Raw genomic sequence first — 15,067 nt, 5'->3', positions numbered from 1 at the left:
TATCATTCTCAGCAGAGGCCTGATTCAGCTCAGTAGCTAAGGCAAATTAAGAACAAGGTACTTGCCAGTCAAAGCCTCTAGTGGACACTGCTGCTTACTGAAGGGGTTGTGTCAAAATAGCCCCCTCCCTACCCCACTTATTTTGGCCCCCTGACCTGATCCACCCACCCACTGATAGGGCAGTCCCTGGGCTATCCAGCTAAACCAACCAAGACGGCAAGCCCCCTTCCTTTTTGGACACTGGACTGGCCTGGTGCCAGGCTGTGCCCGGCGCCAGGCGAAAACCTAGTAATCAGTCATTTTAACGAAATCATACAGAAATATTATTAAATAATATTATTATTTCAGCCTCATATTTGGCACATTCTCTTGACCTTATGTGGTAAAATGACATAATAGTGAGATAATAAATAACGATATTGATCCTTCTCCTCAAGTGTGAAATATAAGTATGGCGATTTTTACACTGTACATGTATTCAATAAGGAAAGTGATAATGTATAATTGTCACCTAGATACACAGCCTGGTGATCTGGGGCCATTCAAAGGATGATATTCAGTAACATCCACTGAAAGGTCCTTTTCCCCGCGGAGTAAGAAGAGGCTTGAAACATCAAAACATCCTTCACACGGAGGCAGTGGTATTTTCTTGTTTGAATTGATTGGAATCAATCGAGGAATGATCCAAAAAGTGGGACAAAATCTCTCACCAAAAATCAAACAAGTCGGATACAGACGATCGAAGTGCAGATGAATCACATATTGAACTTCGAGGCGAGCGTGACGTCATACGTTTACGAAATCCGACCGAAGAAAGAGGCAACCTCGTTCCCAGGGTTCCTAGGGCGGGTAGGAGAGAACCCTGGGAACGAGGTTGAGAAAGACGGCCTTTCGACGGATGTTAACGAGTGCTGACCCCCCGGGAAAGCCAAAATAATTCTTTCTTCCTCGAAAAATTTAAAGAATAAATTAAAGAAATCGAAGTGATCTCGAGGTATCTCGAACTGAATCGGCTCTCACTTCGTCAAATAGCCGAATAAAACCGAAAACCTACAGACTTTGCATGCCCAATCTTGTCAGAGAAAGGTAACTCCTTTACTTCGCGCTCTGCCGAAGTAAATACCATAATGCTCTTTGTTTAACGACCCCAAATTTTGCATAATCATAATCATTGTTTTTGGTTTCTCTTCATTGGGAGTTAAAACTTATGCAAAATTTTAGGGTGACAAACAAAGAGCATTATGGTATGTTACGGTATTTTCTGGAGTGGTCAATAGGGTGATTCGCTGTGTGCGGTTTTAAGTTGTCTGTTCAAGAGGACCTAACAGGTGAGCAAGCTTTAATACGATTTCTAGTTTGAAAGGACAATTAGTACTCTGGTTTGCTTTATAAATTGCGTTTAAAGCAGCAGCTTTAAAAGATAGGGTTTTACACTCAAATTTTTGTCAGAACCAGCTTGTTCTACATTGAGGTAGCGTGTTCGCTTTTCGACTCAGAACCAGGGTTTTCAGTGTCCTCTTTTCCTTTGTTAATTGAATTTTAAGCGGTAGTTGATCAAGGCATAGGGTTATATTCTACAAAACTTCTATCAGAACCAGCGTGCTCTTCGAATGTAACGTATTTGCTGACCTCTTATTTTAGAATTTATTTGAGAGATTTTGTCAACCAGTATGTTTTTATGCTGCTCGATTTACATTGAGACAGCCCAAAACTCCCATGAGGAACGCAACGAATTGCGGACCTTTTGTTTTGAAGACTATCATTATAATATCGGTCAGACTGCAGACTGCGGACAGGCAGGTACAAAAGTCGGACCGGATCAACTCGGACCGCCAGTCCGGGTCGGATCAACTCGGATTGACTCGGACCAACTCGGATCGAATAAAAAAATAAAAATAAAATAAAATTTGACTCGGATCAACTCGGAGCAATCAAAAAAATTAAATTAAATCAGCAAAACTGAAAGTTTAACCTATTTGGAGGGTAAAAAAGGCCAGATCATCCTTTTTTCTCCGTGGCTTTCAGGCGCCATTTGTTTTACTGGTGCCAGTTCCTCTCGGATCATGTTATAAACTCATGGTTGTGGTTCGACAGTAAAGAAATGATAGTTTCAGTCGCCTAGAACGTATATATTTGCTTATTTATTATACCACTGAATTATTTATGAGAAAAGCATCAAAAGTCTGGTCTATTGATCGCATTTAGATAGTTACCGAAGAGTGTTTGTTTGTTTGTTCCTGTTTGTTTTTTTTTTTTCTGCAGGACTTCTGAAACTTAATTTTAATGATACACTAGTGAGCAGCACACATACATTTCCAGTGAACATTTTCAACTTGGAAGGAGGAGAAACAATGCTCGCCCTGGACAAAGGAAATTTCCATGCCCCGGGCAAGAATCGAACTCGCGACCCTCCGGTTCAGTGGTTGGAACGTCCGATAAACATATAGTATTCGGAGGGTCGTGAGTTCAATTCTCGCCTTGGGTACGGAAATTTTCGTTGTCCCGGGCAAGCATGATTTCTCCTCCTTCCAAGTTAAAAATGTTCACTGGAAGTGTATGTGTGCTGCTCGCTAGTGTATCATTAAAACTAATAAAAATAAAAATAAAATTAATTTACGCAACCACGAGTTTGTGAGAAAAAAAAAATGGCGGGTGAAAGTTAAGTGATACCGACTGATATTATTTTTCTTTTTATAATCCGAGTTGTTTTTTTTTATGATCCGAGTTGATCCGAGTCCAATTTTATTTTATTTTTATTTTTTTTGTCGATCCGAGTTGGTCCGAGTCGATCCGAGTTGATCCGACCCGGACTGGAGGTCCGAGTTGATCCGGTCCAACTTTTGTACCTGCCTGACTGCGGACCATGGGTAAACTGCAGACTGAGTGTAAAATGCAAACTGCAGACTGAGAGTAAAATGCAGGCTGGGTGAAAAATGCATAATAAAGACTGTAGACGTTTTTAAACATTTGTGCTCCTTCTTCTCCAAATTGGTGAAAAAGCTAGCCGGTATCAGTTACCAGGACCTGAACAATTGATGAAAATCGATGATCGGAAAATCAATCGATCGATCGATGACAATCGATTAATTACTGTTGATTAGCATCGATTGGCATCGGCCAATCGATGATCAATTGATAATCACACTTAGGTGGTCGCAAACTTCATCGATCAGGGACCGCGCAGCAAGTTTTTGAATGGGGGGGCTAAAGAAGAATGCGTGAAGGAAATTTTTGGGGGGGGGGCATGCTTGTGGATTTCTATTCAATTTCTCTAAAGTGACGGAGAATGCGAATAACTATAAAACTATTGACTTTTTTCCACATTTTCAGTGATGTTACTATCGGGTCTGAAAATTCACCATCACTAAATTGAAATATCATAGATTGTATATATAAATACTATAAATAAGCCAGAAATCCAACGATTTGCTTGAGCTGCCTTAAACTCAAGGCTGTATAATTACTGAGCACGAGGCTGAGTATGATATGAAGAGTTATGCAGATCGAGGGGGTTATCCGCCAAAGCCGAAGGCTTGAGCCCGGTGGATAACACCCTCCGAGATCTGTATGTCTTCATATCATACGAAAGCCGAGTTCAATAATTGTCTAATTATTCATTCAAAATATTTACACGGCAAAACAAAACGGTAACTGAGAATAATTTAGTGAATGAAAATTCAATTATAGAACAGATTCAGAAAAAAGTAGCAAAAATTATGCAGAGTTTACTCACCAGATAAAGAAGGTTTTCCATTTTGTTTGGAAAAGTAATCAGAAATTTTAAGAGATCTCTTCTTTGCATTACTAGTGGTATGTGAAGTCTCGTCGTTCGTATTTATGTTGCCGTGTACCACGTGCACTTCTTTGTTCGTAATAACCGCCGGATTGAATGTTCCTTGATGACCAGAGCTATACACAATTCTGCGGTTTAAGTACCGTAAAAACTTGTGTATAAGCCGCACTCGTGTATAAGCCGCACCCCCAACTTTCAAGCATGATTTTGAAAAAAAAAAAAACCAAAAATGCACTTTTGTAAAAAAGGTGATCGTTTGTTCGCGCATCAAAATGTTCACAAATAACCTTGAGGAAATTTAATGTTGTGTATTTGCAGTGACATTTTAAATAAGTTAATCAACTCTGAAAATACCTTTTAAAAGGTTCTCTTTAATCAATTTCCCCATTTCCTGCGAAAGACAACAGTCCTCTTCATTGCTAAAGCCCACAGTTGAAATGAAAATGGAACGATGGAACGAAAATAAAGCGCTGGAGAATGCTACAAAACGATTGCTTAGTAACCACGCGTTTATTTGACGAGGGAAGTCTGGACACCAGAGAAGGACACAAGTAAACAAATGCTGGACTTGTGAAGACTGTATTTTACAAAACTGAATAATATATTTACAAGTAACAGGTACAGATATCTTGATATTAGAAAACGAAATTCCTTGTTTAAGCAAAAAACTGATTTACATTGTACAATGTTTGAAAGTACGGCTCATCAATCTTTGTTCAAAGCGAAATCTTGTACAACATGGTTCGGTATCATTTTCACGAGAAAAGCAAAAACTATTTACATGAGCATTAATATACTGTTAAAGTTCATTCTATCGACCAGTGTTCAATGTTCAACAACTGTTGTAGTTGCTTAGAAACCATAAAAGTCCTCGCCATTGCTTTCACCAAAAATGTTCTCAAAGCATTCAGGGTCAATTTCTGCAAGTTGTCGTTCGAAGTGATCAGCATAATACAGCTGGTCGTCACCATCTACTTCATCAAGATCTTCAAATGGATCTGAGTCCGACTCCTCTTCCCAGATTTCTTCATCTTCTGTGCCATCCAATGCGTTGGTGATACAGCATTTGCGAAACGACTTGGCAATCATCTCTGGTGGTATGTCGTCCCAGGCATCACTGATCCATCTGCAGATCTCGTCAAGCCCGACCTTGTGAATGCGACCCCCGGCAGTAAAGTTGTGCTGTCCAGCCAACATCCAGTCTTGCCACTTTGCCCGCATGCGGTCCTTGAAGGGCTTGTTAATGGACACATCCAAAGGCTGAAGCATGCTGGTCATGCCACCAGGAATCACAACGCACTCTGTATTGATGGACCTCAAGGTAGCACGTAGTGGGGAAATCAGCGTTGAAGTGATCGGTCGCAGACGACACTGTAAGCAGCTGTGCGGAGGAATGGAGAATCCGTGCCAGTTAGAGTTTAACTGCTCAAACAAAGCGCAGATGAAACGCTTAAAAGAACTACTGGCGAGCAAGATTCAGGTATAGAACCTGAAGATGCAAACAAACGGCTCCTTTAGGAGCCACCACTTCTACTGAAAGCAATGATCAACAACAGGTTTCAATATGTTTAATCTTTATTTACTGAAGGTTTTCAGTTCAATTTGTGACCCCCACAAGCCAGTTTACTCCCTTTGAGAGCAATGGTCTCGTGTATAAGCCGCACCCGTGATTTTTGACTCAAAATTTCGGCAAAAAGGTGCGGCTTATACACGAGTTTTTACGGTACTTTCGATGACAAAATGTTTTTATAAACAGACCGCGTTCAACAAAACTTGCAATTGGAATGCTCAACGAGCCGTGAAGCCTGGCATCAAAAGACGGACTTCGCGCTTATCGAGCTAAAATCAGGACGCACAATAACAAGAGAAACAATAACTTCATGATCTTCAAAAAATCAAGGTTGAAACTAATAAACAATTTGTTTGAGAATCGCCTTATAAACTAAACCCAGTTATTACTTTGGATCGAAATTGACCAATTATGGAACAACGCATTTTCCTGAGAGGTCCGCAGGAAAAGGAAGCGATTTAAAAGACGTTTACTTCTGCTAGGTTAGAAGCGAAAAAATATTTTACAATTGTAACGACTATTGCTTCATTCTGTCTATTTATCTGAGCGTTTGTCATTGCCAGTAACTCTGGTCACTTTCGAATTAACGATTTTTTGCTATTTTTCACCCCGTTACTTTTGTTAAATTATTTTTTGTTAAATTTATTTTTATTCTTGCAAAAAAGTGGGGGGGGGCTAAAGCCCTGCTAGTCCCTCCCTCTGTGCGGTCCCTGTCGATTGCTATCGATTGGCACAAAATTCATGTCTCCAGTCCGTATCTTCAGGTATCACGGGAGTGTACGCAGATCGTATATTATTCTTAAACCTCAGTAGCAAAGTTTGCGAACTGTTCATCGAAGTGGCTCCGTGAAAAACAGCACAAATAATTAAGACAATTATTAACATATCTTGTTGTCAGTGGTACAAACTTGATCAATTTAGCTTCGAGTTTATTACGAAGATTCAACTGACCTGGGACGCAGTCGTCGTTCAAACACGATTAAGATAATTGTTATTTCTTTTTCTTCTTCTTTCTTTATATGTCTGTGCAGACGCCCATGTCCACCTCGATCTTCCGTGCGGAATTCCCAAATAAAAAGCAAGGATATCAAAATGTGTAACTTTATTAGTACTCGATGAAATTGACAATTGAAATGTTCAACTGAATAGGTAATGGATTGATATTGCATATTGATAATTAACAATCTATTATGTTGATTGATTCCCATCGATTATCGATTGATATTGATAATAGATGATAATCAATAATCACAAAAATTTTCGTGATCGATTGTCCATCGATTATCAATATCAATCGATTAATTGATATCGATTGTCATCGATTGTTATCAATTGCCATCGATTATTGATTTCATCAATTGTTCAGGTCCTGCAGTTACACACGTCGCTTCCTAGTCAAAGTGCATTGCACATTCGCCAGAAGTTTCAATGAACATCCGAACAGCTTAAGTCTGTGTACCTTGATTTGCAATACTTTCCTAGAAGGTCATCCAAATTTCCTGTAGAACATCTTTCTTTGTTGTTGGAATGATTTACTCCCTTTTTTATTGCCATAATTCTTCCTGTACAGTATTTGGGTCAGCAGCTTTCATTTACTAGTAAGCGTAAACATTGTGGTGTTGTAGAAGTCGGGGTTGTACCAATTCATGGTCCCTGATCAAGTATATCAAAAACTTCGCATCTAAAGTTGAAGTGTGAGGTCTCTCGGACGGAAAAAAAGTTCAAGATTGCGATTATGTTTTTGGGTCGTCAACGACGTTCTAGAGAAGAAAGACCTGAATGGATTTGTGAAAGCAGATGTCGTCAAGTAGTGTTCGTTTACATGTATTTGCGGGATTTTTTGGCCCTTAAACCCTTCCACGACTGCAGTTTATGCTTGGTCTGCATTTTACCCCAGCCTGCGTTTTACTCTCAGTCTGCAGTCTGCATTTTACACACAATCTTCATTTTACCCCTGGTCCACAGTCTGCAGTCTGCAGTCCGCAGTCTGCGTTTTACGATGACCGCTATCTTTATGTCTTTGTCCTGTAACACTCGCACATTAGATCTTTGTATTTTATTCAAGCTGATATTTTTATACCTCTGATACATTCCGCCCCATATTCTTGCCCTTTTCACACATTTTACTTCACACCAATTTTTTCTTACGTATATTACCACACAAAACATTTTTCTTATTCCTAATGATGCTGTCGCTCAGAATTTAACTATTGTTTATAATTTCAGCAGTCAAAGGCCTCATTTGAACTATCTTTTTCTTTCTAACGTTTATAGTTTTTGATACAATTGAATTTTCCATGAAACATAAGTACTAACTTGCTCAGCTTCAAGCCATGCTGTTATTGTTTAATAATTAAACAGTGAAATCTACAATGTGCCAAGTTGTTGTTTTGAAGTTGGGTGCCATCCTTTTCTATAGCGGAATCCATTTTAAACCTCTAAAATTACGAAAAAAAAAATATCGCGAAGATCTGAATAGGCACATTTCACAAAAGATAAACGAATTCGCCTCGTTGGCACTTGCCGGGAGGTACCCCTAGTATATTTTGAATTTAGAAGCAAACCTTCACTCATTACTCTAGCTGTCATTTGCATGGACCCTTGCCCCACAAATGATTTGCGACAAAATATTGTTTTCTCATACCCGGAGATGATACGAGTTTCATTTTCTTAATTTCTTTCTTTTTCGGTTTTTTGTTATTTTACGTTATTATTAGTTTTTACAAAAATTTTATTATTATCATTATTATATTTTTTTTCATGAAAATTATTTGTATTTTTTCATGTTCTGGCATGTTCCAAAATGTTCCGTGTTCCTGGTTTTATCGACACCCGAAATTGACAACGTTTTCAGCGCCATACGATCATGTTTTGATCATGTACTGTCTAAGTTTTCAGGTTTTTTCGTGGGAGTGTATTCTATTTTTAAAGTCTGCTCGTGTCAATATGGTGATGCAAATTCAAGTTCAAATTGGAGATACCAGAAGAGTTTTTTTTGTGAATCCGCGTTGGAGTGTTGAGGATTTAAAAAGTACTACATTTTTGCGTGAGATTCCGAAGACATGTTTTATTGATTTTGGAATACTTTACGAAAACGATTAAGGAGAATATGTTGTATTGAATGACATTCGCACGGCAGACATTCACCTTGCTTCGCTTGTTTACTTGCCTTGTTTAGGTTAGCACGTATTGCGTGCCTATTGCACATTTGCGTCAAAACAAGCCGTTTCCATTACTCTATTTGTGTCACATCCAAATAATAAATCACGCTGTTTAAACACCAAGAAGTCTTTTCTTGCCTTCAAAGTCATCAGCACTTGGATATTCATTTATTTTCTAAAAGGCTTTACTATGAAACTTTGGCAAAACACCCAGTTCACGACAGCGATTTTGTTCTGCTTTTTATACTACTACATGAGAAATTTCTGCAATTTGATAGGCTTAGAGCAGTGGTATTTCAGCTTAATTTGAAATACCTACATCAGACCACACCACGTGATCGTCCCGAAACTGAATACTCAACACATGACCGACCTGTGATGTGACCACAGTTCCGGTGTTTTAGAAATAAGTTCAACTTTTTCGCCAAGCTGAATACTGATGGGATACTGGTGTACCGGTAATTGAGTTTACGTTGACATCCGTATTTTTGTTGAAGAGGCTTATTAAACATGGTGTAGCCTGCGTAGCAAGCGTTTCCAATCGAGTTATAGCACGAATGTTAGAGCGGGAGCAGAGCCAGAGCAGAGCGGGAGCAAAAAAAAAATGGTCTTTTTTTTTTTTTGCTCTCGTCCCATCTTTCTCGACAAACTCGCACGGAAACGCTTGCTACGCAGGCTAAACAGGGCGCATTATTTTGATGTAATCAGTTGCGGAATCAAGCAAATGCTGCCCAATTCTCTCTTCTCTTTGGACTCCACAATGCCATGGTTCTCTTGAGTTAGTTGTCTTGATAAATAAAACTGAACACTGTTGAAGACAACCCAAAAAAGGCACTCAGGAAAAACTTGACGGCGACACCTTTCAGTTATATAAACGACGCCTCTGTCGATTTAAACGAAGTCTGTCTCCATATAACTTACCTTCTTCTTAAGGAACTAGTTTTTGTCAATGACGTTCTTCTCCTTGTTATTTGCTGTCCCATGAGAATTTGCATTCATTGCCGGAAGTGGTATCAAGAGTCCTTTCACCAGAATCAACTCCTCTAGTGATACAGCAGTCTCCTCTACTCAGCTAATTTATTGATTTATGTCTTTTTTTCTATCTGTTTGTTTATTTTATTGTCATTGCTACTATTTTGTTTTTCAAATCGATCGCTTGGAACCTTCTCTCACTGATTCCGTATTCCGTTGTTTCCGTTTCCAGATTCCGGATTCCTTGTTTTAGTGCTGCCTTCGAAAATTCATGAAGCTTATAAGTGAAGTCCGCCATTAACTGTTCATACATCATGCCTCCTGATGTCCAAAAATTCCATTAAAAAAGTTCACGAAAACCTTTTCTTGATGTTTGGATGCTGTAAAACTTAAAACCCAACAAAAACTCATCGTCCTTTCATATCTGCATTCTACGCCATACTTGTTTTGAAAAAAAATTGGTACTCAGTCTCACTCGGCCAAATTTCCTTAACTGGGGGACCCCTGGCGTAACCCCCAACGTTCATCTCCAAGGTCTACTAACTTTCCAAAGCAGAAGCGTTCATCCTTCAAAAGATTGCAGAAGGTCTACTGCAGTCGGTAAGTAAAACACGCTCAGTAAAATTTTACTTTGGATTAAGCATGGTTCATCAATGTCTTTGGAAAATGTGTGTGACTCCTGGCGCCTGCATCAAACCGGGTTGTTTAGCTCGGCCACAAAGAAAATTTACTGAGTTCTGTAGCTCGGCGGCCGTTGTGCCACAAAGTAAATCTACCAAGATGTGAAGCTCGACGGCGCCATTTCATCATGACTTGTGATATTTACAGCACCGGACAAACTAACAGTTTAGCTCTATGTTTTGTATTTGGAAAAACTTATAAACCAGCCCACGGTAGCGTCACTCAAGTCACTGAAATCAACAAACTAATGTATCGGTCAAATCAAAACTTCAACATGCCGCCCCCCCCCCCCCCCCCCCCGGCATTTGACTTATTTGAAAATTATTGTTCAAATTCCCCCCTACCCAGGCCAAAATGCCGTTCAAATGCCCCACACTAGGGTCCATTGATCAGGTGATCAAATGCCCCCACCCCGGGGACATTTCACAGACACAAAAATGACAGAAGGACGGCAGAAACACCTTCAGTTGTCGAACAAAATATTTATAAATTATGTAACAAAAACTGAGAAACACTGTTAGCGTATTTCCTACGAACAAAAGTCTCGTGCAAAGCGGCGAAAATCGCTGCTACAAGGTCACTGAATGCTCAGCTTTTCTTCGTCATGCAACATACAAAGCATTCGAATTCTATAAAAAAAGATCCCACCTATTGAGATTACTACATCATGACCATTTCACTGACATGCATCATCGTTCACCTTATTAATTAACATACTTGCAGTAGGTCAAAGTAGTTGACCTGAGCTTTTTATTTTATTTTATGTTGTTGTATTGAATCGCCGATATAGGTATTGTATTTCATTGTAAACGCAACAATAAAATACATTCATATATTCAAAGCCTGAATCCAATATTAAAAATTTTAAAATTTAAATACTTCAAATACAGCACAAAGCTTGTTTAAGCCCTTTCCTCGCAACCAATTGGCCACAAAGGCACAATCTTTTCCATGAAAATCCTCTAACAACATGTCCCCCATGATAGCTCGCCACGCCAAAGATTTTACATGAAATTGAAGGTGCAGTTCAAATTCTCCAACCCTAAAGCATGGGGATCAAATTCCTGACGGGACCCAAAAGTGTCAAATGCTCAGGGTATGCCCGGGGGGGGGGGGGGGGGTTGTTGAAGCTTCGATTTGACCAATACATAAACCAAACTACTAAAAAAATTAATGACGCGAGTCGCACACACATTCCACTGAAGATTAAGGCTTTGATGAATGATTTCCTTGAGAAGTGTGAACTTGAGAGGTGTGATGTAAGTGAACCATTAAATGCCGATGTCTGTAAAGAATCTTGCCGCGACTAATGTAGAATCACTAAACAAAGGAGGCACAGAAGAATAAGAGAGAGGGAACCTTTCGAATTCCTGTTAGTAGAGTCCTAAGAAAGTTGAAAAAAAGAACCACAAGACACAGGTTAAAATGTTGCATTTTAAATAGCCTTCCTAGCACCTCTTTTATTAACAGTTTGTGTAAGAATTACAATAATTGGTTCCATTGGTATAACACTGAACATTGCTATATGTGTCCTTCATGATGGTTTACAAGTGTAAATCAAGATATCCCGATGGTTGCAGTTACAGAAATGTGTATAGCTCAATTACAGAAACAAAATCAGTTATTAGACATCATGATATTTCTGACAATGGTTCAGCATTGTGAGGAGGTATGCTTCCAAAAAATTCCAGTCGTAAGTCAGCTTAGCTTGCTTAAATGATAGATTTGCAGGGTTAAGCTTAGTGCCATATGATGTTGGTGGGAATGGCGATTGCTTTTTTAAGTCTGTTTCACATCAATTCTACTGCAGACTTGCACTTTGAAATTAGAAAGGTGGAATTCAACACCTAAATAATCACCCAGAATATTTTATTGAAAGTATTTCAGATATATAATAACTGGCAAAGCTATATTCAGCTAATGTCAACAGCAGGCACATGGTGTGACAATATCATGATCCAGGCAGTGTCCAATGCTTTTAACTGTATTATTCATATCACTGAGTCTGATATCAATAAACCAGATGGTACTGTTATCACTCCTGTTTTATGTCAAGAGCAACCAAAGACATTATTTATTGGGTATATTAATGAGCTACACTATGTTTCTTCAGTGCCGGACAAGACAGGTAAAAACAAAAGCAAATTAATATATCTCAAGAGAAAGCTATTAGAAACTGATGATCAAAAGGAGACAAGACTTGCCAAAAGAAAAAAATCTTATGAAAATGATGATCAAAAGCCAAAAGATGAAAAGCTTATGAAAAAATGAGATCTTTAGAAACAGATGAAGAAAGGCAAAAATGACTAGCAAAGAAGAAAGAAAATAAAAACCAAAAAAGAGCTCAAGAAAATGCTTGGCACAAAGAGAACTGCAGGGATAACTAACCAAGAATTGAAAACAAAATCAAAAGTATCACAAAATGTTACTAAACAAAATCTTGCAGAAAGTGGAAAGAAAAGTCAAGAGAGTCTTTAATCAATAATTGGCTACTGTGTAAACAAAGAGTCTGATTCTTTGATATACCAATTACTGAGGATAAACACATGTTTAACAACATTGACTGTTTTCATATAATTCTAATGAGTACAAAATCAAGCAGTGCACAGTGTGTCTTGAAGCGTGGCCTCTTAAGTCTTACTCACATAGAACTGCAGGGATAACTAACCAAGAATTGAACACTCTAAAGTCAGAGCAGTTTCTTTACAAAGAGATTCCTCCTTTTACACAAGACTTGGCACAAGTCACTACAGAGATGGAGTCACTAACACCGAACAAAATATCAGCCAAATTAATTGGCATTGTAAAATCTTTCATGTACGTCAAGGAAAAAGAAGGTCTCAGTCAAATCTAATGGGAAAATAATGCAACGTGTCCATCCTGCAAGATGATGATGAAAACATCTTCTTGTGAATCTCGGTGGTTTGGATCCATGTCAATGTTCCATAATTCAGGTTTGTATCGAAACCAGCCATTTTCCAAGAAATAAATGAACTCCTCGTCGTCAATGTGAAGTCTCGAATCGAGCTTAATAAACGGTTACATTATACACCCTTAGTTTCGTTAATAGTACAGTCCTCCTACTAGTCCGTTCACCACTGTCCCATATGCAAATCAAGTCCCCACTTTCTTAGAGTGTTAACACTCATTCTGCATCTAATTATCATACATTAAGTCCCTTGAGACCCGACACTCCATGCTGGATATCATATTCTGTACTTTGAGCTGTTCAGAAGGCTCCACAAACAGTTTTTAGCTCATGAAAGTTTCACTTGAGGCTATTTGAAGCTCCACCAAATGTTGTTGTTATCAACCTAAGTGCAAAAATCCTTTTTTCCAATTCAGAATGTTCATTTATGTTCACTTCAGTTTAGTTCCAAAATGGTCACCATATTCTATTCAATGTTGTACATGATTTCCTGTTAATTCAAAAGATAACTTTATTGTCAGCTATTTCTTGATAGAAATATACATGTTCTTGTTCAAAATCAATTTATTGTGTCCCTGCATTCAGCACAAAAAATGGTAGTCTTGGGTCTTTCATATATCACAAGTTGAGAAGACTTGCAAGTAACAGTTTCCTTTTATAGTAATTTTCAGTGATTGTTTCCTTGTGGAATTCCCAATAAATAGAATTAATGATTACATCTAACAAGTTGTCAACTGTTCGCTTTTTAACAATTCCTGGGCCGGGTTCTTCAAAGCTGGGTTAAGATAGCCCAGGGTCAGTGTGAAATTTGAATTCAGCTTAGAAAGCTTAAAAAGTAAATTCAGTTTAATGCATTTTGAAATAACCTAGAAAATTATCCGAAGAAATGTTTTTGAACAACAGCAACAAAAAAAACCCCGGATTATTAAAGCGCTAATCAGCCTTCAACAACTTAGCTCTGTAGAACATCTATTGCACCAGTAAAACAAAAAGTTCTACTTACACGCCCGACACACTCTCAAATTACAAGCACTTAAAACAAAGCATACGATATCACTACCCTACACAACCTTTTCATAATGATGCACAATTTAAATAGAGGTTTGGCTGTACGCAACCCTTAGTAACGTTCAAATATGCAGTTAGTAATAATATTTATCTATCGCACGAACCATTAACCCTTCCCCCTCAACTGCTACCTGTAGCCCTACAAACATCGAACGCACTCACCTAAGCTCCGATGACTCCTAGTTTATACATTTAGCAAGTAAGAGGTTCAAAAGTAATTAGGTGTCAAGTAGCTCCTTCTTAAGGGTTGATTCCCACTTTAATTATTTATTAAGGTAAAACTCTTTGCACATATATGAACTGTTTATTTACAGTTCAGTAGAAACTGGATTTTATAACATTACTGATATTCTATTATGCAATCATGTCGTTAATAATTTATCCAGTTTTTCTTTGTGTAATATTATTATTATTCACATTTTCGGATTTGAGATCATGTGTGCGGTGTGCCCCAGCCCTTTCAAGTTCTGATAATATAGGTTTAGTAAGGCATTTGGATAACATGCACTGAATGTTTCTCTCTAATAATCATTGCAGTTCTACCAATGCATACATGCTGATGTACAGGCAGGTTGTGCCAGAAAGAAATGCTAAATTCCTGAAGCAATATGACATGCCTGCACACATAACAGAGTTAATTCACAATTAAGGCATTTGGAAGAAGTGGAAAGAAAGAGAAGAGAAATGGAAAGGTCCATGTGCAAGGTACAGCTAAAAGAATAAATTATATGTCACATGATTCTCAGGGTTGTCACTAAGACCTGATGCCTATTGCACTGGCATCCCACAGAAATTCTCTTGGGAATCTCCGTCTTTAAGGCCTTGATCATCAATGTTGAATGCATGCCTAAAAAGGCCACATATTTCCCTTTTTCAGGGAGAAAGGATCCATG

General features: G+C 38.4%; 1 protein-coding gene across 1 annotated transcript in view; it reads left to right on the top strand.

Moving 5' to 3' along the window:
• The first annotated feature begins 1,238 nt into the window (after nt 1-1,238).
• LOC140933586 (ubiquitin carboxyl-terminal hydrolase 47-like) overlaps nt 1,239-15,067 on the top strand; it is a 75,988-nt gene continuing 62,159 nt past the window's right edge. The window contains exons 1-2 of the mRNA XM_073383191.1: nt 1,239-1,328; nt 14,712-14,879. Coding sequence (XP_073239292.1) covers nt 14,859-14,879 — 21 coding nt within the window. The 5' untranslated portion in view covers nt 1,239-1,328; nt 14,712-14,858. The remainder of the gene's footprint in view (nt 1,329-14,711; nt 14,880-15,067) is intronic.

Source organism: Porites lutea, chromosome 4 (genome assembly GCF_958299795.1).
Source record: "Porites lutea chromosome 4, jaPorLute2.1, whole genome shotgun sequence".
NCBI lineage: Eukaryota > Metazoa > Cnidaria > Anthozoa > Scleractinia > Poritidae > Porites > Porites lutea.
The sequence above is the reverse complement of the archived record's forward strand: the minus strand, read 5'-3'. Positions and strand labels throughout refer to the sequence as shown.